The following is a 24,639-nucleotide window of genomic DNA, read 5'->3' as shown; positions in this document are numbered from 1 at the left end:
AAAAGAAACAAGTGAAATTAAATTTAATGATATATTTAATTTAACCCAAAATTTCAAAAAACATTATCATTTTAACATGAAATCAATATAAAAACTATTCTGAGATATTTTATATTATTCATATTGTCTTCAGAATGTTGTGTACTTTATATTTATTGCACATCTTAATTTAGATGCTAAATTTTTAATGATTAAAGTGAAATGTAGTCCTCTTAAAAGCAAAAAGTTGAGTTTAGTGGGAAAATATTGTACATTGCTTCAGTTTTTATATTTAAATTAATAAAAATTAAAAAAAATTTGGTTCCTTATTCACACTGGCCGTATATAAAGTGCACAATAGTGACTATTATATTGTACATCATACTCCTAGAAGGTAACATAGAACAACATTGTTATGAACTCAGAGCAGTCAATGATTTCCCAAACAGGATACAAAAACTAACTACCATAAGAGAAAACACTAAGATTTGCTTCATTAAAATCAGTATTTCTGTTTACCAAAAAATACCTTAAGAGAGTAAAAAAGTGAGGCAAAGAGTGGAAGAAGAAATTTGCAATACACACATCTGACAAAGTACTTGTATTCAGAATAAGTACAGATTACAAATCAATAAGGAAAGGGCAGACAATATAAGAAAGTATGGGTGAAAGATGTGAATAGAGACACACACAAGAGAATATCCAAACAAGCATGTGAGTTGTGCAACACTGTTATAGGGTTAATGCATGTCAAAACCATAAGGAGATACCAATATACACCCATAAATATGGCAGCATTGAAAAAAAAAAACTAATCGATGCAAATGTACTAAGAAATGATGATCATACATCTATGTGATGATGTTAAGAATTACTGATTGCATATGTAGAATGGAATGATTTCTAAATGCTGTGTTAATTTCTTTTTTTTCTTTAATTAATAAAACAAAACAAAACAAAACAAAAAAAACTTATATTACCAAGTGTGAGTGAAGATGTGCAGCAAGGGGAGGTCACTGCCTGCTAGAGGATATATACGTTGGTACAACCACTTTGAAAGAGTATTTGATGTATCTACTAAAGTGACCATCTATGACAGCTTGTCAACCACCACAAAGTGACCCACCTATGACAGCAAGTCCACTCCTAGGGATAGTCCCAACAGAAGTAAGTACATATGTAAAGCACGGGCAGGGAGAAGAATGCTCAAAGCAGCATTATTCATAAATAAAAAACAAACCAACCTGAAAACAACCTAAATACCCAGGATCAGTGCTCAGAAATCAATTGTGGTATATTTGCATAACAGAATAAAGTACAACAATGGAAAAGAACAAACTACTGTTGCCCATAACAGCTGGATGAATCTCCCATACATAATGTTTAGGGAGAGAAGCCAGTAAAATAAATACATACTTGTATTAGTTTTACTTTTCTATTGTTGTGTAAAAATGACCACATATTTAGCAGCTTAGATTGTTTGTTTGCTCTAAATGATCTGGGAAGCGGCTATCCATATTGTTGAACAACTTTGTTTTTCAAGAATCACTTTCCAGTGATTTCTTGCTGGCTGTCAGTTGAGGTCGCTCTCAGCTGCTAGAGGCCTCCTGTTCACTGTCTCTCTCGCAATATGGCAGTTGACTTCTTGAAGGCCAACAGAAGCATGCCTGGAATCTCTGGCTTCAGGAAGGGCCCAATCCTTCCTAAAGGCTCCCATGACTAGGTTAGGCCCTGCCCAGGATACTCGCACTTTTATTAACCAGAGTCAACCAACTTGGCAGGTATGGAAAATTTCACACTTGGATGCTGGGTGTCCGAACTGGCATAACTCTGATGAAGGGCAATTTGGCGATGTTAAAACCTCCAATTCACATCCCTTTGCTCCAGCAATTCCACTTCTAGGAGTTGATCCTACAAATATATTCACACACATGCCAAACGGCCATTGTTCTCAGTTATTCATTGTAGTCCTGCTGGCAAGAGCAAAAGATTGAAAACAACCTACTTTGCCCATCATAGTGAACTGGCTAAATAAATTATGGTACAGCTACACAATGCAATATGGTGCAACTATAAAACAAATGAGAAAGCTCTTTATGTGTTTATATAGAATGATCTCCAAAATCAAATGAGAATTACGAAAAACAAAGTGTGCACAATATGCAACAATGCTACCATTTGTGTAAACAGGGGAGAACAAATAAAATATGTAATTTGCTTTTATGTGCATAAATTCTTGAATACTACATAAGAAACTGAAAATATTAATTATCATCAGGGATTGGACTCTCATGGCTCAGGGAAGAAAAGGGAATACTTCACGTTGTGCCTTCTGTACCTTTAGATTTTGCGCCACATGAATGTACTAATAAAAACTGCGTAACACGTTAAATTTTATGACATAATATGTAGAGGGCAGTAATGCTACAGTCTGCCCATGCTTAACCTGATAGTTTCTTTGTTAATATATTTAGCTTTTTGATTAAGGGAACAAAGAAGATAAACTTTTTTTTTTACTTGAAAACGAAAGATCCAAAATAGACATTAAACAAGAAAATAGAGTTGAAAAACAAAGTTGTTCAACAATATGGATAGCCGCTTCCCAGATTATTTAGAGCAAACAAACAATCAAGCAAATATCAAGAACAGAAAGAAATTGTGCGAGTGTTCAGTTAACAAACTCTAGCATACCCACGAAAACTTTGATAGGGAAGAGAGGGTGACAGGACACATTTTACTTTTAAAAAACACTTCTAAATTGTTTAATTATTCTAATTCCTTGGTGTATTAATTTTATGATGTAAATATTATAATCAAATTTAAATATTAAAATTTAAATTAAAAAATACAGACAAGAGCTCAACTAATAATACAAAGCCAAAGCTTAAAAGAGGCACCATTGATTAAATAGCAATATTTTAAAAAATATGATACTCAATGCTAGTGACAACGTAGTGAAAAAGGTATTCTTGCTTTTTTTCTCTTTTAATCGTTTTAAAAAATTATTTATTGCTTTCTTGATATATATTATATATTCACATGCCATGTAATCCTCCAAAATGTACAATCAATGGTTCACAATATCATCATATAGCTGGGCATTTATCACCTCAATTGACTTTTATTGTGTGTGAAAAATAACATATATACAAAAAAGCAATACATTTCAAAGCACATCACAACAATTAGTTGTAGAACAGATTTCAGAGTTTGGTATGGGTTGCAATTCCACAATTTTAGGTTTTTATTCCTAGCTGCTCTAAGATCTTGGAGACTGAAAGAAATATCAATATAATGATTCAGCAGTCGTACGCATGTGTTAAGCCCTACCTTCTCTGTTTAACTCCACCATCACCTTTGATCTTTCTCCCGCTCTTTAGGGGGTATCTGGGCTATGAAAAAGGTATTCTTATATATATATATTAGTGGTAGAAATAAAAATTGGTATATTTTGCTTTTTATAAATGCAGTTTTTACTGAAATAATTGTACATTCACAAGAAGTTGTAAGAAATAATAGAGATGTGTATTTTATCTTTCACATATAAAGATATAAAGATACTATCTATATCTTTCTTTTAAAAAGCAATTTTTCAGTGTGAGTTAAGAATCTTAAATACATTCACATCTTTGATCCAGTAATCCTATCTCTTAGACTCTATCCTAAAGAAACAATTCAAAGCAAAGAAAAAATTTATATGCATAAAAATGTTCATTCAATACCACATATATGTAATATGAATGTATTAATATATAGCTTATATACATATATCTACAGCTTAATATGAAATAGTTCATTACACAATAACGCATATATTAGATTATTCTGCAGCATTTATGTAGACATTCATATAGGCTATGTGGGAACTGGCATAATACATTTAACAAAATAGACACAAAATTTTATAGACAACTCAGTAAATAATATTCACATGATGAGTGGAAAGGTGTCGGAATTTGGTTCATCTTTATCATTTTTCAAAACTTTCCATAACATCATTCAAAAACTTAAATTTTCAGACTTTTTCAAATTTTTCAAATTCATGTTTTCCTTTTTTTTGTCAGGATTTCATTCGAGAGGCAAAATGAATTGAAAGATGCCTGCTTATCAATCCAGTGACGATAACAAATTGCTCATCATGAACTGTAGACTTTTATGAGGAAAGAGACACTTACTTGAGTCTGCTGCCGAGGTAAGAGGATGGATGGCTTGGTCCAGGGATGAGCTACCCAATGGCTGCAATAACTTCTCCAGGGGCTGGGCATGGTCTACAGGCAACCCCTTCCCCTTGGGGCTACTGAAGAGGTCCCTGAGGTCCTTTCTTTGTCTGGATTCTTGGAAAAAACTCTCAAAAGATTTGTCTTTGAGTCTGAGGGAAGAAAAGAGTGCGAGTCTTCTCTTTGGAACCCTGGAGGCATCTGGTGAGATTTCTTGCAAACTCACTTTCTCTAGGAGTGTGGGGACATCTTCCATCTTGCTGCAGTGGGGGACCACGAATGCAGGAAAGATCCTGGATGGTCGGCTGGGCGAACTATGGGTTTGGAGGGCAGGGGCAGTGGGGTTGGGTTCCGACATCTGGGCAGCCCTGGTGCCAGGGAAACCCTGGGAGAAGAAGACTGAGGACCTGCTCCCCAGATCTCTCCCTGGGGACTGCCGACCCCAGTCTTTATTGAAACTGGTTTTCCGCAGGCTGAAGGAGCGAGTACAGGCATGAGGCTGGCTGGGGGACAAGGTCTTTAATTCCGGTTTGGCCCAGATCTTCTTCCCACCTTCAGGGTTGGGGAGGAGGGGCTCCAGAGACCTTCGGATGGCATTTGCTATGCGCCGCAGAGGGGACTTGGGCGGAGCCACACTTTGCTCTCCTGGAGCCTGTTGGGCCAGGTTCCCCATCTTTTCCTGAGCCTCCGTCTGGGCTGGCAGGGTCTCTCTAGCTGCCTGAGGAAGCATCAGGGGGTGGACTGTCTTCAGCTTATAGCCTCTAATACCATTGTCAGTACTTTTCTGGGAAAATCGTTCCTCAGCTTCGAGGAGCAAACTCTTGGGGGCAGAGTCATTCCAATCCAGCAACTTGGTCTTCTGCTCTGGAGTAAGGACTAACATCTGTAAGCCTGACTTCTTCCCCTCTGGTAGCTCTGAGACTCCATCTCCTCTCCTGGGTCCAGTGTTCCTTTCTCCCATGTCCTCTCCAGCCCTGGGAGATAGCTCTTGGTCTGGCAAGCACCAGTCCTTCCCTCCAATGGAGTGGGGGCCTCTGTGGATGCTTCTGGTCTGTCCCAGAGGGGTCACTGCTTCCTCACAGTGACCAGTAGCCATCTCTCCTGGAGTAGATGGTTTGGGGTGCGGGAGGCCATCTTCACCAGACCTCACCGGGCAGTATTCTGCTCGTTCCAGGACCTGGTGATGAGGTAGGCATAGAGGAATTTCCTTGGAGGTGCCTTGGGCTCTGGCTCGCCTTAGAAAGATTGGGGTGGAAGAACTGAAATGGCCTCTTGAAACTTGTGAGGGGTGGCTGTAAGCTTCCACCTGGAGGAGATAAGAAATATTATAGCTATTAAAAAAATTATTTATATGCAGAAGGCTAAATCTTGGTCCATTCTCCCTTTGCATCTCCTCTCCTCTTCATAAGTTCTTTTTCAGATTTCAGACTTCCAAAATCTAAAAGAAATTCTACCTAGAAGATTTCAGAGGGCCACTCTTTCTTCTAAGTGGCTGCCTTGGGATCTGCTCAGCTCTCCCTGGAGCTTTGGCATCAACACTGATCAAAGGCTTTTGCAAGTCCTGGACTAGGTGGGTAGAAAGCCAGCAGGAAGGCAAAGATATGGGCCCAGCTCCTGGGCTACTGAGAGTGGACTGGCCCAGGCTCTGTGAGTGGCCAGATATAGGGGAGGAGATGACTCCCTTGGCTTGCTCAGCCACAGTCCACACTGAAGGACACATTCCACCCACAGGTATGTTCCTCCAGAACCCAAGAAACAAAGGCTTCTTCCTTGAGACTATTAAGGTAAGGAAAGAAGAAAAGTTATGCTTCTGAGCTGGAGCCATGTTGATAGAAGGATAGCCTATAATTTATGATCTTCCAATGACCCTTCTCTAAACAATGACCCTTGTACCATTGAGAAACCAGCCATTCCCAGCATGAGGGAACTTGGCCCTTGGCAAAGGAAAACTACTCTTACTGGACTCTGGAAGGAGTGGCTATGTCCCATCAAGCCTGGTAGAATAGGAGCTTCATAAAGGCAAACGCCTTTTCTGTCCTGTGCGCTCTATGTCCCAGAGCCTAGGCCAGGGTCTGGCGGGTAATATAAGCTTGATAAATATGTATTAAAAGAATGAACCCACTACCACCATATCTCAGAGGTGCCGTTTTCTGTTCAAAGGGATGTTGCTTCTAAGATTCCACAGACACTACTAAAGGCACCCTCACGTATGTGCTTGCTATCCTTCAGCTTTGAGCTCCTCAGTGCCCTATGCAAGTTCCTCAAAGGCAGAGGATATGTCCTAGCATCTCTGCATCCCATGATCCAACCCAACACCTGGCTCAGAGCTCATACCCTGTAAACTTTAGTGAGTGAGGGAAAGCATTACTGTGTCCTTAGGAGTGGCTGAGAGGCAGTAGGATGAGTTTTCACAAAAGGCACATGTGAAGGAGGCCTGGGGTGCCCACTTGACAGACCATTTCTCTGGCTGTTGGCTTGACCCTTGGGGTGACCTAAAAATGCTTAGGATCCAGAGTTAAGTGTGGAACATGGGAGGAGGAGGGCGAGCTCACCTTTCCAACATCTGTGCAGGGTCTCAATGACACCTACCTGAGGAGGGCAGTAACAGTCCGAAGCATTCCCCAGAACACTGGCTGATGATGATGGTGAGGAAGATGAAGAAGACAATGAGGAAGTAGAAAGAGAAGGAGAAGGTTCCTTTGGAGGCAACATAGTTCTTGTGTTGTTCACTGGCATCAAATCTACCAAGGAAAGAACACACTTTTCATTACAGAGCTGTTGCTACAACATTTTATCATAAAAAGGGGAGGTTTTAAGGAAAGCCCCAAATCTACAATCAGAGCCAAGGAGAGGAAGATGGCACCGGTAATCAGCAGAGACTGATTAGGAGGCCCTGGAGCCCATGGCTTGGGATCTGGAGGAACAGGTGTAAGAGTGGAAGGATCCTGTGGGGCAGTCCCGGGATGAAAAGGCCAAGAACCACTGGATTTCAGACTCCTGGGAGGATGTTCCTGAGAGAAGGAACCAGGGAGTCTCCAGAGTACTTCTTGGAAATGGACCTCTAATTTTTCCACTCTAAAGTTTCCATTAAAGCCATGGAGGTCTGGGGGCTGGGGTCGGCAAAGCAGCGGAGTGCTGTGTTCAATCCCTTAGTCATAAGCCCTCTGAGGTCTCCTCCCACAAGATGCTGGACCATCAGCGTGGGCGTGGACAGGATGGACATTCACAGCTATGAAATAGTCTCTTCCTTATCACCTAGGTACTGAGGGTTCTCAAGATGATTGGTTTGAAACTTTAAGAGAACACAAGAGAGAGAGGTTACAGCAAGTATCAAATCATTTGAAGCGCTATGGAATAGGGTCCATGCCAAACTCCTTCTGGTCAGGAGACAGATGCAGCGTATGTGCTCAGAGCAACCGGAGAAAGCAACGTGTCCTGGGCCCAGAGGACGAGTTTAACTACAGAGAGCTGAAGTCAGTTAGTGTAGTTGTGGCAGAATTCTGACAGTTGTAGCCTACAAGAATTAATCAATCTCATTTTCTCTCTCTTTCTCTCTTTCTCTCTCTCTCTCTCTCTCTCTCTCTCTCTCTCTCTCTCTCTCTCTCTCTCACACACACACACACACACACACACACACACACACACACACACTCCCTAGTGTGGTAATCTTAAATATAAAATCTCAAGCTTTTTGTTTCCATATTGGACCATTTCAGATAACTGGTCCTCAAATGGGTCAAGAAAGCACCAAACATTACTCAGATTTGCACGCCCAGGATCTGACCCTCCAGCCCATCCACTGTCCATGGACATCCCAGCACATAAAGGATGTTCCTCAGAAACTGCCCATGGCCACTATTCATTCTTCATGACCCCACTCTCTTGTCTGAATCTCTGGATGTGCTTCTGGCCCCTCAGCTGATCCATTCAGATTTCCCTCCAAGGTTTCCAGACTTCAGATTGTAGTTTGCTTCTTAACTCAATACAATGTCCTGGTCTTAGTCTCCTCAAAACATTGGGTGAGAGGCTCTTCCTTAGGGCTCAACCTAAAGCCTTACTGCAAGAAGAGTTCCATCAAGAGCCATTTATTTGGGAAAACTACACAGTTGGATTTTCAATATTCTGCTTGTTTTCCACATGCACAAATGCAAACACACCAGACAACCTATCCTAGTCTCCCACCCTTAAAAGATGACTACCACACACTCACACACACACGTGGCCAGTAAGCTCCCAAAGAGAAGCCCTCCCAGAATGCATCAGAGGAAAAGGGAGCTCAGGGAACAGATATGAGGGTGGGCAGGAAGGAGCGGCTAAGGAGAAAGGCCACTGGTTGCCAGGGGAGGTGACTGGCCTGCCTCCCCCATTCCCTACACACCCATCTCAGCCCACAATTAGATGGTTCAAGCCTAAAAAGGCAAGAGTTGTGAGTCAGTTATTACCTTGCTGCCTTCCTGTCCTCAGCTTTTCAAATTCCTGCCAAATTCCTTCTCCTCCTCTTCCTCACCCCCTCATTCTCCTCTCTGCCACCTCTTAAATCAAACTGTAACTTGCCTCAAAAAGTTCCCTCAGACAGAGAGACTGCCTCTCTGTCCCCCTGTGGCATTCTCAGGGAACCTTTTGACACAGAGCCGTCCAGGGACACCTTCAGAACCAAGTCTGTTCCCAAGGTCATGATCTTGGGAAGCTGTCCTCCTCCTTTCTCTAGACCCTCAGCCCCACCCCAGTGGGTGTGAGTCTCTCCCTCTCCACACATTGTCCTCAGGCAGTGACGTCGGGTTAGACCGCGGGGAGGGCTTGGGAAAATGGGGGAGACAAAACACCTAAGGCCAAGTCCCTCGTACCTGGGTTGTTGTTCAAGCCACTGTTTGGGAGGGGGGCACAGGCCTGGGGAGGGGAAGGGGAAGAGGTGAGAGATGAGCCGAGGGATGGTAGGAAATGCCACCTGTCTGAGGAAGGTTATGTCTTTGGGTTCCCTCAGAGGATGGCAAAGGGAACCTTGGAGCCCCATCTCCTTCACACTCATGCCAGCTGCCTGCTCCTCAGCAAACTACCTAACCCCTCAGTGTCCTCATCTGAAAAATGGGACGTCTAGTACCGCGGGGTGGTTGAAGAAATAAAACGGGGAAAATCTCAAGGCTCAAAGTAAATACTAAATGCTCACTATATATGAATTCCATCCCTTTCCTTTCCTCCTATGCACACAACTGGTGTCCAGAAAAGAGTTGCTGACCCCCTGACCCATTCCAGAATGGGCAGCACATCCACTCCTGGCCAGGATTTCTGTCTTAGGCCCAGGAACTCCTCATTCACCACTGACTGAGGCGCTGCTCTGCCTTTCCTTCTCCTTGCTGGAAACCTATGCTTGGCCCCACCAGGTTGCTCGGCCTCTGCAGGGGTCTCAGAATGCTGCCTGCCGCGAGGGCCCCCACTACAAAGGGGCCTGAGGAGCACAACAGAACCTTGGCTTGTAGCCTCCCCTGCCCCTCTGGCTCAGGTGCTTTGTTATCTCTCCTTTGGGCTTTCCAGGACCATTGGAGGCAACGGTGACCTTTCCCCTTAATTCGAGAAGTTATTCTGGCCAGCATGGCTGGCAGGAGAAGGTACGAGATTGTCGCACAGCCTGTGGCCTGAGCTTGGGGCCAGAACCCGTCTTGACCCACAAGGGGCCCTGTGTGCTGCTCCCTGATTTTGGGGCCAGCTCTGCCCATTGGGGTTTGTGCAAGATGATGACAAAAAGGATGGTTCTGGTTGCTTTCATCTCTGGGGGTTTTCAGGAGCCCTGGGATTCCAGGGCGGGCTTCCTGGAAGGTGGGGTTTATGCAGCGCTCAACTCCCTCTCAAAGTCTTGGAGCAACCTCCAGTTGTGATATCCTGCAGAGGCCTGGCCCATGTGTTACTACTCCATTTGTTGGGAATTCACCCCAGCCAGCCGGTGCCATTATTCGTTCATTCACTTATTCATTCATTCATTCACTTGACCAGCAAACATGGACTCAGTGCCTCCTCTAGGCCAGGCCCATGCTAGGCACTAGGCTTACAGAAATGATTCAAAGCCGAGGCCTTCCCCTCAAGCCAGCTTTTACATACACTTGAGAATCAGCACCAACATTCTCGGATGACCAAAGACACAGCTGAAGCCCCCCGCCCGTGCCAGGAACCGAGCCACTGTTCAGCCACCCTCTCTCCTCGCACCTCCTTCAGCAGCCCCTGACCCTACTGTCAGGCTCCTGCCACTCTCCTGCTCTTGCTCCAGTAGTATAGTTATAGCAAAATTCTGGGAACTTCTTGAGGGCAAGGACTGAGCCCCCCTAAAACTGGTGGCACTCAGGAAAGTCTGCTGGAAGCATTGAGAGGGGATCTGCACCCAACTGAACCTGCCCAGAGAAGCAGCTTGGGGGTGGGGGTGGAGGTGGGGCAGAGAATGAGAGAACAAGAGGATGGGAGGGAAAAGCCTGGCCAGGACCTCAATAAGCGTTAATTCCCACCCCCCACCCCACCCCCCCGACTCCTCACTCCCCAGAGGCTTTAAAGCGTTTCAAGTCATTGTAGGTTGCCCTTACCCTACTAAATCCATAAACAAAATGTCCTGCCCAGGTGTGCTGGCCTGGGTCCAGCCCCAAAGGCGCCCACTGTCCCGGCCTGACCCAAGGGGCCTGGGTGGGTGTTGGTGAGGCAGAGTGAGAGGTGCAGCCCAGCTGGGGGCTGCCAGGAGAGAACCTCTGACCTTTGGCCAGGAGGTAGCATTGCCTCAGAAGGAAGAAAAAGAAAACCTCTGCTCCAAATGCCAAAATATTTCTTTATGGAGACCCCTGTCTAACCCAAGGACTTCCTGGTCCACCTCTCCCAGGATGCAAAGCAGGGTGGGAAGGCCACTAAGGAAGTGTGGCTGCAGGCGAGAGTGCTGGGCAGCACAGACTGAGACTCCACAGTGTTCTGCCATCTCGTCCTCTGAACTGCTGCAAGGCAAAAGACTGGTCGCTGCGCCCCCTAGTGGGCACGTGCCGCCGGCCTGGTCCTCACTCAGCCCATCCTTTCCCAGGACGCTGTGACCAAGGCCTGCTCAGAGAAAAAGAAAAAAAAAGTGGGAGACGTAGGTTTAAACCTTCTTCATTGCTTCTCCCACAGTTGCATTAGGTCATTATGCCGCTATCCCCTGCCAGCTGCAGGGTACAGAATACGGGCACATAGAGTCCCTGGGCCTGCATTCATGCTTCCCAGGTCTTGGTCTCAGGGGACTGCTGAGGCCCCTTGTCAGTGAAACAGTGGGATTTTAGGAGTCGGGGGCTGAGGGGACAGCAGGGAATCCCTCGGAACATGCTTCCTCTAAACAAAAGCAGAAATAAAGGCAACCTTCTCTTTCTCTTCTCACCCCTCCCTCACGTCCAAGAGATACGTCGGAGAAGACACAGGTAAGGAACGCACGCGGCAGCCACTGCTGATGGACCAGGGGCCCTGCCCGCCCCCATGCTCCGAGGGCTCACGACTCACTCGACTGGAATGTTCTCCTCCAGGCCAGGTATTTGCTTGGAGTTGGAGCCTGGAAGCTGCTGGCCCGTTGCAGAGCTATGGCCAAAGAAAGAAAGGGGCAGGGAAGGTAGGGAGAGAGGGAGGGAGTCCATAAAATGTACAGAATAAATAGGAAGTTTTTTCCTACAGCCCATTTACCAAAATGCAACAGATTAATGATTATAACTGACTGAGCCCCTCCTCTCAGATCCCACCTCTCTGTAAACCACCTCACACATCCCCAAATATTTCATCAAATAATATTTGAGAAACTGCTTTGGGACAGGTACTATCCTCTTTCAGAAAATGTCTCAAATTATGAACTATCATTCTAACTCAGTCATTAAAAAGCATACCTATACATGTACTTAGATAAATATTTACATATATACACTGTACATGTAGCTTTTGTAGATATTTTTCTTTTTTAGCAGGACAGCTCTTCAAAGCTGAGGTCTCACATCAGTGTCCTGTATACATAATAGATAAAAACAGGAGTTGCATTGATTGAAGCCAGGAAGCTGTGGCAAGCTCTACCTTCTGCCTGTCTTCCACACACAGAGTCCCAAATCCCTTTGGAACTCACTTTGAAGTAAACCTTTGGATCCTCCATGCTGTGGCCTCTGGGCCCAGCTTCAGTGGAAGCCCATTTACAGGACACTGCGTGCTATGTGCTGAAGTTGCTCTGCCCCAAATGAGCTGGATAAAATGGATATCAAATTCAGAAGAAAATGGGTCCTGGCCACTTAGGGGGTGAGCGTGGGCAGCGGGCTCCACGTGTACCCCACTGTCATGCAGGGCCTTCAGATTCCAGCCGCTGGCTCCAGGCCCCTGTGGTTCCATCACAGGTGGAGAGGAAGAGCGGAGGTGATGGACCCTGTGCGCCTGAAAGCTCACTCAGGGAGGGGCCAGGAGGCGTGGCAGGAGGGAAAGCCCCTGGGAGGGATCTGGGTGGGTGAGACTGGCCGTAGGGTGAGGTTTGAACATGGGACTCTCTAAAGTGAAGGCAGAGCTGGCCTGGCCCTCTCTCTCTCTCTACACAAACAGTTCTGGATATTCCATCTCCTGCCAGTTCTCAGAGTTGGGCATCAGCTCTTATCAGCCAGGCTGCGGAAGTTCAGGTGTCATTCACTATTGGATGGTCCTTTCCTCAGCTTGCTGGTCCCAGGATAAGATGCTGCAGCTTCCGAGAAACTTGCCTCCTCTCCCTCACTTACACTTCTGGAGAATCTCCAGTGCGGCTCTGTCTGTCAAGTCCCCAACCCCACAAGTTGTCTCTCAGAATCAACTCCACGGGGTTGCGAGGAGCTTGGTGGGCGGGTGCAGAGCAGTCTCCCCATCTCCTTATTACAAAACCCTCCTGGCTGAACATCTTCCCTACATCGCAGGTCTGCTTCCTCTCTCCAAGGCGCAGCTCGGGGGTTTCCAGCTGGCACGCTTTGCATGAGAAGAGGCCTCAACTCGGCTACATCCTGCTGACCGAGGTTACCCTCTTAGTCACCTCATGGAGAAATGCTCAAGAAGAATACAAGGTTCATTAACGATTTGAGCAGTATAAAGAGGGGCTGGTTCACTTTTTTCTTTTTCTTTTTCTTTTTTTTTTGCATGTGGAGTCACCAGGAACTGAACCCGGGTCTCCGGCATGACAGGCAAGAACTCTGCTACTAAGCCACTGTGGCCCGCCCTCATTCACTACTTTTTTTTTTCCAGCTTATATTTTAGCAGTCTAGCAGCATTTTTGTAGATCTTGGTACCTGGCCCTCTGCAAAAGCAGTGAGAGGGCAGATATTTTGCCATATAGTGCTGATATCGTTTTGCTGTTAGAAATGAGTAGGGGGCACCATGGACCAATGAACTATTCTGTTATCAAATTATCGCTAGAAAAAAATGTATAAATTTTTCAAAACCAGAATATTTTAGGATAGATAGTTTATGTCCAAGAATCCAACCCATTAGGTGGTTCATGGAGTTACTTAGGGGCACATTTTACAACTAATTCTTCCTGGCAGGTTCTCTAGGAAACTGCTCTTCTGAGGTTTTCAAAGTGTCGGATGTGGCTTACTTGCATCAAAGTGCCTGGAGTGTTTATACAAAATACAAATACTTGGCCCTGCCCCAGGCCTTCTGAATCTGCACCTCTGAAGTGGAACCTGGAGAATCAGCCTTTTAAACATTAAACCACGACTGATAAAAACTAACTCAACAGGGCATTGTTTGAAAGTGATGCAATCTACCCACTCAGCTATCTACTCTATATTTTATGCCGTGATTAAGCTGGTCTGTCAGAAAACAAAATGCTTTGGCCACACAGCTTTGTTCTCTCACCCAAACTGCCCCCACTCCCCAGAAGAAACGGTCTTGATGAGTCAGGTTTTGTATCTGTGCCCTCTCCTGCCAGCAAGGGATACCCCATGAAACAGCCAGGAAGATGATGACTGCTTTTTCTGAGGAGCTGTTATTTAAGACATGAATGAATACATCTTTCAAATACATTTATTTGAAATGAGCCAGAAACTGTCTATAAAGACAAGCATAAGAAGAAGCTCTGCCTTTCCTGAGAAACTAATATATTTGCTCCTTGTGAACAATGTGAATAATACTTGTCTATGTTTCCATTTTCACTCTGACTGCCAGGGAACTCAGAATCCAGTTTGTGATGCAACTAAAGCAACTGCACAGGACTCTGGTCTGCCTTTCTGGGGTTCTATACCTCCCAGAATAGTTTTGTTAACCTGATATGGAGCCCCTATTTTTCAGATATGTGGTATACAGTTTTGTCTTATGTCTTTCCTGTAAGCTGTCAAAAAACCCTTGTCAACTGGGGAGAAAGAGAAAGGGGAAATGGAGAGAGGAGATGAAAGGCAAGAAATCTCTGCATTTATAGATTAGAGGCTGGAGCCCAGGGGCGTGCTAAGGTCAGGCAGCACCCAGAGGGAGGGTTGCACGCAACTTGTCACAGCCCAGCACTCTGTCTGCTTATGTGCTAATACCCGAACCAAACATTTCTGGGCAGCCCCCCAAATAATACTTAACAAATGTGTTTTGATGTGCTTTTGAGTAAAAATTTAGCCTCATTTTAAAAGGCTCACATGGGAGGATGAGAACAGAGTTTCCATGATTTAGAAACATCCACGTGAGGTTTCCAGCCCCAGGCCTGGTTTCCTTCAAAACCGTCATGACTAAGGAGAACCGTCAAGGACCAGGCGTAAATTCTCCTCTCAGCCACCAGAGGGCGGTGCAGGACAAGCTGCGCTCTGGCGCTCACACAGGGCAGCTAAGGCCACTGGCTAAGTCTCTTGGTCCTGAGGGTGACAAGTCTCTGTTAGCCTATTTCTTCCCAACCCAGATGTCAGGTGATAGGGTCACAAGTTGCTGTTGACCGACTCAAAACACTTGCTCCAAGTCCACCTTTCTCAAAACAAACAGTGTTGCTAAAGACAGCCACTCCTAAGTAACCAGAAGTTGGGGTGTGGAATTGCCCAGCACTGGGCCGCTTGTTAGCTGGGAGACTGCGGGAAAAGCATTCAGTCCGTTTGCTCCACTGCAATGGGGGTTTAATATGACTCACCTCACAGGATCACCCTGGGATTAAATGGGGATGTGAAAAGCCCTGACCCATTAAGGTGAAAGTGCATTTATTATTATGTGCGTAAAATTGTGGTGCATCGTGAAGCCCCAAGCCCTGGTAAGTGCTCCCCTGTGCTGCCCCGGCGAGGCAAGTGCCCAGGTGGCCCCAGACAGGCTTCTCCCATGCTGCCCAGGGCTGCAGGTTTTCCCATAGCAACAGAACCCACTGCCCTTTCCTCAGGGGCAATGGAATCCTGGAGAGGTCCCTAAGGAGATACCCACAGAGGAGGCAAGAGGGAAGGTTGCTCCAGGTAAGAGGGTCCTAGGGGCCCCTTCTGGGCCTGCCTGTGGCTTAAATAACCAGCTAGGCACCTCTGCCGCCTCCCACTTGGGGTGTCAAGGTGTCTTATGGAGAAGGAGGCCAGGCCTCAGTCTACTGGGTCCTATCCCCTCACCCCAGCTGCCACCACAGCCTTCCAGGTCCCAGCCCCAAAGCCTTTGCTCCTGAGAGCTAGACCTTATGTCACCTGGTACCCTCTGAGGAAAAGCTGGCCGTGGGACTGGGACCTTTGCTAGTGTGGGGCTCTGCTCCCCGCCCCCCACCATGCCCCAGAATCAACGTGAGCCTGTCTTCAGTCCAGGCAGGCGCTCTGCTCACCATGCACAGCTTTGGACTCCCCTGGGTGCTGTGGACAGACGGCCTCCCTCAGGGAGCTGTGTCGGGTGAGGGGCTTTGGTAGGGGTGGGGGATCTGGCCGCCGGGGACTCTCCTCCCAGGGCTCTGTGCTGGAGGCCTCGCCGCTGCAGTCACACTCTGTTTCCGAGCTGGAAGCAGAAAGGAGATGGTGGGTAAGGGAGAGCCTGGAAGCCCCTGCACACAAACACTGCACCCCATCCCACCTCTAGCAGATCTGGGGATCTTAAGGCAAAGCGGTGGCATATTTACTTCTGGGTCCAGCACCCACTGTGAGCTTGGATCAGCTCAGGAGAAAGAAGCCCAGCAAATATGTGGTGAGCTTTCGCCCACCCCTAAGCCTGGCCCCTAAACTCTTTGGGGTTAAATAAGCTCATTCTTAGGGACTTGATCCTAACATTTCAGGCATTTCAATACTGCTTTCCTCTTTTCTCTTAATGGATGGGGGAACATAAAAGACCACGTGTAGAGGAGGTAGTATTTAACCTGGGCCTAATAATTGGCAGGAATTCGGGTGGTAGAGAAGTGGAGGCAAGTGTCCTAGGCTGAGGGGACAGTGCCAGCACAGTCCAGGGGTAGGAAAGTACTTGTTCGGTAGGGATTTGTATTTATACATATATATATTAGGTCCCTGCCCTTTGTCCATTGTGTGCTTCTGTGGACTCTGTCCACCAGGGTTCCCAGGCAGGGGCCTGGTTGGAGCACCCAATCCTCTTCACAGATTCATCTCAGAGGTAGGCATGTGACATGGGTAGTGCCAACTGTAGGTCTGCCTTGAGATCTGAATGTAAGAGTCCTCTCACGTGGAGACAGCCTCTCTGTAGGTTGTTGCCAGCCCAGCATTCAGAAAGGCATCAAGGGAGAGTGATCAACCATGCCTGAAATAAGAACCACCCTTGGACTTACCAGTCAGATGAACCATTGCATGTCTCTTTTTTTACTTAAGCTAATTTGCACTGGATTTTTGGCTCTTATAGCAGAAAGAGTCTGTAATTGCCTAATTGAGATCTAGAAGATTCTGAAGGCTGTGTGACCTTGGGCAAGTGCCTTCCCCTCTCTGGGTCCTGGTTTTACACGTTTGTGACTCCTCAGGGCTCTCCAAGGCAGTGGTTCTCATGAGCTCATGTTCATCAGAATCACCTGTGGGGCTTGTTAGGATGCATGTTTCCAGGTCCCATTTTCAGAGTCTGAATGGCCAAGATGTCATTAACCAGTCATTTATAACTACTGTCTCTAATTTGTCCCCTCACAATTTTCCCATACCCACTTTAATTAGACTTCTACTCCATCATTCCGTTGAGACCACCTTTGTCAAGTTTAACAATCATCTTCTGGTTGGAAAATCCAAAGGCCACTTGCCTCTGTTCTTCTCTGATTCAACTCCTGAGCAGTCTCTGACTGCTTCCTTCCAACACATCCTCCTTCTCTTATTTTCTGCAACCCGCCCCTATGAGTCTCTCTCCTTCTTGCTAGTCTTTCTGTTTGTCCACTGAATGGTGAATGCTGGAACCCAGCTCTTCCTTATTTATAAGATGCTCTTACTCCACAAGAGACTCATCAATAGCTTGGCTTTAATAGCCTCTCCATGCCTCTGGCTCTCAAATCACCATCTTCAGCCCTGCATCCCAGAAAATTCGGACTTACATGCTCAACTGCTTACATGACATCTGCACAGGGACATCTAATAGGCATCTCAAACCCAGCAGGTCCCAAACAGAACTCTTGATTTTCTTTGCAAATGTGCATCTTCCCTGAAATCTTCCCCCAAGACTTCCTTAACTCAAGATAACTCTAGAAATGATCATACCATTCATTCAGCCCCTGGAGTCAAAATCTGGGAGTTGAATTCTCTCTTACCCTCTCCCCTCACATCCAATCCATCAGCAAATCCATCTCCACTGCTCCTGCCCTTGTCTAAGACACTCGTCTCCATCTGAGTCACAGGCTCCTAACTGGTCCTCACAATTATTTTAGGGACATCAGGAACAGCCCTGTCTGGGGTCGGTGCACTAGCTGTGCCCTGCTTGGGTTCCCTTGATCCCTTGTCATTCACTTCCCAGCTTAAATGTCACCTCCTCAAGGAGGCTGTTTGCCTGCAAACATTCCCTCCCCCATATCCACACTCCTTTGCAATGTGACTTTGTGGCTCCTTCCATAATGGAGCCAAGTCTGCTTCTCCATCCCCTGAATCCGGGATGGACGGTGACTTGCTTTGGCCAACAGAAAGCAATGGAAATAACATCGTGCCAGTACTGAGCCTTTGAGGCCATGCCTAATTCCACTTTTTCTCTGAGGAGCACATGAACAAGTCTGGGCTGCCTGTTGATGAAAGACACGTGGCCCAACGGCCCACATCAGCTTGCCAGCTTCCAGAAGTTAACCCAAACATCCAGGGAGCCCAGCGGAGACCAGAAGAACTGCCCAGCTGGGTCTAGCTTAAACTGCTGGCCGGCAGAATCATGAGTGCGATGCCTGGCGTTTGTTTTAAGTCACTAATTTTGGGTGTGGCTTGATACTCAGGATTATAGTGGGAATAGACAACTGATACAGAGGCCTCTTCTGGCCACCCAATCTTAACTAGCTGACCAGTCACTCTCTATAATATGGCCCTATCTTGTTTTTCAACCTGGCGCATGTGTGATACTTTTCTTTTTAGCTATTTGTTTATTGACTGTCTACCCCATTTGACTGACAGCCCTGTGACAGATCAAGGGCTTTGTCTTCTCTTGGTGACTGCTATATCCTCAGAGCCTGGTAAACAATAAACAATTGATACCTATTGTTGATTGACTTCTTGAATGAATTCAGTATGTCTAGGGGGAGATCTGGAGTCTTCATTCTGACAGACCCAGAAATACTGACCGAAGGCGATGGAGTTTCATTTCATACGTTCCTTCCTAGTCTCCCTATATCCTAGCCTCCTTATCACCAGGCATCACCCTCTTACAATGGGAGGGCCCCACAGAACCCTCTCCCTGTGACAGGTAACACCTGTTATGCACTCCACACTGAAGCCAGCATGACACGGGCTTTCTGGGGAGAAGACAATGGAGCCAGAGCCTTTCCCTTTCCTTATGGTGCTTATAACGTCTTAGGCATTGTTCTACACATTTTACGTATATTAATTCTTTGATTCTTATCATTCCCCAGGACTCAAGTACTACTATTATCCCATATTGTACAGAGCGGTCACTCCATGTGAGTGGAGAGAAGGCCAGATCCTGAATTGTCCCCCTCACCCCCAGCAGCCTGAACATACCTGCTGCTGTCGCTGGTGACCAGGACACGCACGGCCAGCACGTCCTGCCCAAGCGCGTCCCCCCCAGGGCTGATCCTCACTGAGGTCCACTCAGAGGGCAGGGGAGAGGTGGCTTCATACTCCACGTCACCAGGCTCGGGCTCAGGGACACTCTTTGGCTTCTTGGGAGAGGTTGGCTCATCTGCTGAGAGGAGAATAGGATCTAGAGAGATGGTGGGAATGAATGGCCCCAGCTGGGCGTCTGCTCCTCCTGAGGTTTGGGCTGGATGCTGGGGGTGGGGAGCATGCCTGGGGTCTACTTGGACCCTCCAAGACCAAAGCCCACCAGATGCCCAGCACTGTGAGCACACCCTTGTGGGCAGGGCATGAACACACTCATCATCCTATTTAATCTGGTGTGGGTCCTGAGATGGTCAGAGGATCCAACCCAGGCCTATGGGCCTCTGAACTATGTCGTCAAAATTGTAATGACCAACATGTTGCTGAATCCAGGGGTAAATTCTCAATTCTTATCTTACATTGATGCTTCAGCAACAGTTGACCCAGCTGATCACTCCCAGCTGACTCCTCCTAGAAAAAGCTCTTCTCTTGACTTCTAGGACAGCACAGACTCCTGGGTTTCTCCTCTCTAGCTGTCTCCTTTTGCTAGTCCTGCCTTGTCTCCCTGATAAACACTGGAGAGCTCCAGGGCTCAGACTTTGAAAACCTCTCCTCTGTCTACACTCACGCCTTTGATGATCTCAACCAGTTTCACTGCTGTGAATACCCCCTGGACACTGATGACTCCCAAGTTTTTAGCTCCAATCTGGACATTTTCCCTGAACCTAGACTTATATAAACCATGGCTTACTTTGCATCTCTACTTGGATGTCTCATAGATATGTCAACATGTGCAGATTGAACTCTTCTTCATTTACCCCCAAATCTGTTCACCTATCCACTTCAGTGAATGGCAACCACTGCCTTCTAGTTGTCCAAGTCAAAGATCTTCGTGTCAACCTTGACTTCTCTCATTCTTTCATACCTCACTCCAAGCTATCAGCAATTCCTGTTGGCTCTATCTTCAACACAATTCAGGAATTCAGTCACCTCTTACCACCTTCTCTGCTACCACCCTGCTCCAAACCACCATCATCTCCTGTCTGGATTATAGAGGTAGCCTTCCACCTGGTCACCCTGCTTTCCCTCTTACTGCACCCTTGCGCAGTGGGTTCCCATTGCCTCTTTGGGATTCTTCCAGAGATCTGTGTATGCTCCCATCTCAGGATCCTTGTACAAATTCTTGTTTCTACCTAGGACATGTTTTCCCCAGACACTTGCAAACAGGGTTTGCGTGCTCACTGCCTCCAAGTCTTTGATTATACGTCACCTTCTCAACAAGGCTTACCTTGATCATCCCACGAAAAATCATCACCCACACTCTCAGAGCTGCCCTTTCCTGCTTTATATTTATTCATAGCATATATTGCCTTCTAATAAGCTATTCATTTTTCTTATTTATTTTATTATCTGTTTCCTATAACTAGAGTGTAAGCAGTGATTTTTATGTTTCATTGGTTGCTAGAATTGTGCCCAGTAAGGAGTAGATCCTCAATAAATATCTGTTGAATGAATGAATGAATGAATGAGGGAGCGAAAGAGGCAGCGCAAGTCCCAGCTTTGCCACAGTGGCCAAGACCTTACCTGAACTTGGCTTCCTCTCACCTTGTACATCCCTCTCCCTCATAAGGGTCAATACCTCCTTTTCTTCCTGTGTCCTTAACCTCTTTGTCTACTCGATCTTTCTCATCAGTGTTGAAGTGTGCAAAGCCTCTCCTGCTTTTTGATCCCATTCCCATCCTGGCCCCAACCAAGTCTCCCTTCTTCATTTTGCCTAGCCAATCTTCTTGAAAGAATTTGTACCTCCACTTTCTTCACTTCTTCACCTCTTACTCATTCCTTAATCCCCTATGATCCTGCCTGTATCTCCACTACTTTCTCAAAATGCTCCCAACAAAGTCCCCAGTGGGGTCCTTGCTGTGAAATCAAATTCACAGGGCTTTGGGCCCCTCTTGCGGCAGGGGATCATAGGACCCCTGGCTCCTCCTTGGGACACTTTCCTTCCCCTGCCTCTCTATCTGCCCCATCTCAGCCATCAGTCTTCCAGCCACCCCTTAGGTCCTTCATGGCTCCCCCTGAGCCCTGTCATGTATTCACACCCAGGCATTCTCTCCAGGCAATGTCAGCTACTCCCTGACTATACTTATCATTTGTAAAGATAACTCACAAGGTACCTCTGGCTCACATTTCTCTCTGATGCTTTAGAGCCACGTCTAGCTGCTTTGCGAGAATCTCTCTGGGATGCCCCCCAGGTACCTTGAACTTAATATCCCCAATCAGAACTCAACACCCTCCAAACACTCCGCCCTTTTCCAGCATTTCTTATCTAAGTCAATACCATTATCCTCAGGCAAGCACCTATCAAGCCAGAAACCCTAGAGTCACCTGTGACTCTTCTCTCTCACTCTCCCCTCCCCTCCCCAGAGAAAGAACTCCAATCAACTGTTACCTCTCAGACCTGGGCTTAGTATTGGCAGATCCAATTATTTCACAAAATGAGTTGTGTGTATGCATGTGTGAAATGCCTCAAGTTTTAAAAATATTGTACAGTTCAAACAAAATGTATCTATGGCTGATTCAGCCAGTGAGCTGGCAGTTTGTAGCCCTCCTGTCTGTGCATACTTATGTATACATGTGTGTACACTTCTATTTTTTTTTTTTTTTTTTTTTTTTTTTTTTTTTAAGAGAGAGGGAGGAAGGGAAGGAAAGACAGAGAAGGAAGGAAGGATGGAAGGGAGGAAGGGAAACATTTTTTAAACATTTTCTTGTTTTTTATTATATTTTGTTTGTTTGTTTGTTTTTTACATGGGCTGGGGCCGGGAATCGAACCGGGTGTCCTCCGGCACGGCAGGCAAGCACTCTTGCCCGCTGAGCCACCGCGGCCCGCCTGTACACTTCTATTTTGGTGTGACTAGAAATGGGAGGTATTTGAGGAGCAGGAGTTATAAGTGGAGGCTTGGTTATGAATAATAATAATAATAACAAAAGCACTTGATTTTATTGAGTGCACAATCTATAGGGAGAATTAAGTGTTTTACATGTATGAAGTAAATTAAATCTCACCCAGCCTTCAGGGGAAAGTCATATTACTACCTACATTTTGCTGTGGAGGAAACTGAAGCACAGAGAGGATAAGACACTGGGCACACCATCATATACTTCATCAGAGGTTGGGGACCAGTGTCTGTGAGCCCAACAGAACCACAAACAGATGTCATGTGTGACCTTCATTCTGGAAGAATTGACTGGACTACGTCCCTGGTGCTTCACCTCCTCCCTGTCACAGAGCCATGCTTTGTCTGGTGACATGACAGTCCTTTCCCCTACAGTAGGCGGGGAGACTTCCCTGCCGATTGACCTGTGAGATTTTCTTTGACCAGCGGCAAGTAAGGGAGCAGAGCCTTCAAGTGCCCTCGCTGATTTGACTTCTCCACTCACGTCACTGCCAGTTTGCCCTGAGGAGGGCTTGTCCTGGATGACTGCTACCCCTTCAGCCTAGGTCCCCAACAGAGGGTACATGGAGCAGCTCTGGAACCCAGCCCAGCCCACCCTAGGACCCAGCCAAACACCAGATGAGTGAGCAAGAAAAATGATGCTATCAGCCCCTGAGATTCAAGAGGTTTGTTGCCTGTTATTATCGTAGTAGGGAGCGGATTCTATACCTGTCTTGTAGCTGAGTATGTGTACCTGGGAAGTGTGTGTCCAAATAATCATTTACTCAACAGATGCTACCTGTGCCTCTCCTCTGAACCAGGCCTGTGCTGGAGAGTTGGGGGTGCATCAGCCACAGTCCCTGCCTTCCACCTTCTCTTTCTTTTCTGCAGGGGAGATAAGGCATGTTTAAAAAATATCTACATTATAAGGCAAAACATCTAAGAGAGAGGTAGAGAAAGTGAAGAGGAGCAGGGAGATCTGACTTCTATGCACTATACACTTTAGGTTGAAGGTGCCATTTTAACTGGGCCATTGAAGATGGAGAGGTAAAATAGAGTAGGGAGAGGTAGCACTCCAGGGGAAGAAACTCTGAGCCAAAGCACCAAGGTAGGAAAGCATGGCCATCTGTGTGGGAAACAGAAAACAAGTCCATGTGCTGGATGGAAGGAGGTATATTAAAGAAATCAGTGGGACATGATCGAAGTGACAGCAAACCAAGAAGGGCGTTACATTGCAAGTTAAAGGGTAGCTTTCACCTCAAGAGTGACCTTTCAAGGGCTTTAAGCCCTGCGGACCAGCATTTCAGATATGCCTCATAGATGCATATAGTTGCAGAGTGGAAGGTGAACTGGAGGACCCACAAGGAGAAGAGAGAAAGCCCAGTGAGAAGTTGTTAGGATAACCTGGGAGACCTAAAAACCGAGTGTGCACGGTGGGAGGGGAGAAGAGGGGTGAAGACGGCCTGGCCAGGAGGAGGTGGCTGTAGAAAGTGGAGCTGAGCCAGGCTGTGGTGGCATCAGACCCATGGCCCCAGGGCCCCTCATCCCTCGGAGACCAGCCCAAACCTGCAAGGAACATACCAGCATCCTTCTGTTAGGAAGCAGGTCTGCTCAGGGCTGAGCACTCAGTCTTCTTTCAGCACCAGGGCAAGACACCTGTTCCCTGGTGGAAGTCAGGGCTCCAGAAACTCTGAAGTGCTGAGGTCCAGCCCACTTACATGCAGGGGGACGCAGAGCAGGCAGTGTCTGGGGAAACGTCTGGCCTCACACACCACTGCAGCAGCCAAGTCCCAAGGCCCTTTTCTGGCAAGGCCCCTGCCACAGGGTCGGGGTGAGGGCCTTTGTACTGTTTCTGCTGGTGGAAACTGCTCTGACTTTCTACCCAAGCCTGGAGACCCTCTACTCATTCCAAGCGAGGAGACGAGGCAACATATCCTCCTGAGTGTGTTGTTTCTAAGCCCATTTTAAGATAACGAAATAGAGGTTCGGAGAAGTTATTTTACTTGGCCAAGGTCACACAGCAACTAACCGCCAGAGCCAGTTTCAGCTCTGGGCTTGGAAAGCTGCTCCTATGGTCTTGCCCACTATTCTCTCTGGCGTAAAAGAAAAATTGAAGAGATGGTAGAGAAACTAAGCACATCAGGATCCACTCAGGAAAATAGAGCCCAAGTCATGGAGTTCAACAGAGGTAATTTAACACAGGAAATTAATTACAATGGTATTCGAAGAGCTGAAAAGCCAAATGGGGGACTGTGAGACAATCCAGAGACAAACAATAACAGGAAGCCACTAGCTAGAGGCATGGAGGGAAGGGCCAGTGTTACCAGAGGCCCGGTAGGAGCGGTTCCATGGAGGGGGCTGCCCAGTGGGAGTGAGAACCAC

General features: G+C 46.7%; 1 protein-coding gene across 3 annotated transcripts in view; it reads right to left on the bottom strand.

The window, feature by feature from the left end:
• Window positions 1–24,639, bottom strand: part of MICAL2 (microtubule associated monooxygenase, calponin and LIM domain containing 2) — a 275,324-nt gene that overhangs the window by 100,455 nt on the left and 150,230 nt on the right. For 2 of the 3 annotated variants that reach the window (XM_077114007.1, XM_077114009.1), the window contains 5 exons: window positions 19,226–19,409; window positions 15,931–16,097; window positions 11,688–11,762; window positions 6,786–6,937; window positions 4,155–5,502 (listed from right to left, as the gene is read on the bottom strand). In XM_077114007.1, the coding sequence (XP_076970122.1) occupies window positions 4,155–5,502; window positions 6,786–6,937; window positions 11,688–11,762; window positions 15,931–16,097; window positions 19,226–19,409 (1,926 nt within the window). The remainder of the gene's footprint in view (window positions 1–4,154; window positions 5,503–6,785; window positions 6,938–11,687; window positions 11,763–15,930; window positions 16,098–19,225; window positions 19,410–24,639) is intronic. The other variant, XM_077114008.1, reaches the window with a different exon arrangement.

Source organism: Tamandua tetradactyla, chromosome 8 (genome assembly GCF_023851605.1).
Source record: "Tamandua tetradactyla isolate mTamTet1 chromosome 8, mTamTet1.pri, whole genome shotgun sequence".
NCBI lineage: Eukaryota > Metazoa > Chordata > Mammalia > Pilosa > Myrmecophagidae > Tamandua > Tamandua tetradactyla.
Note: the sequence above shows the minus strand (reverse complement) of the source record. Positions and strands in the feature narration are given on the sequence as shown.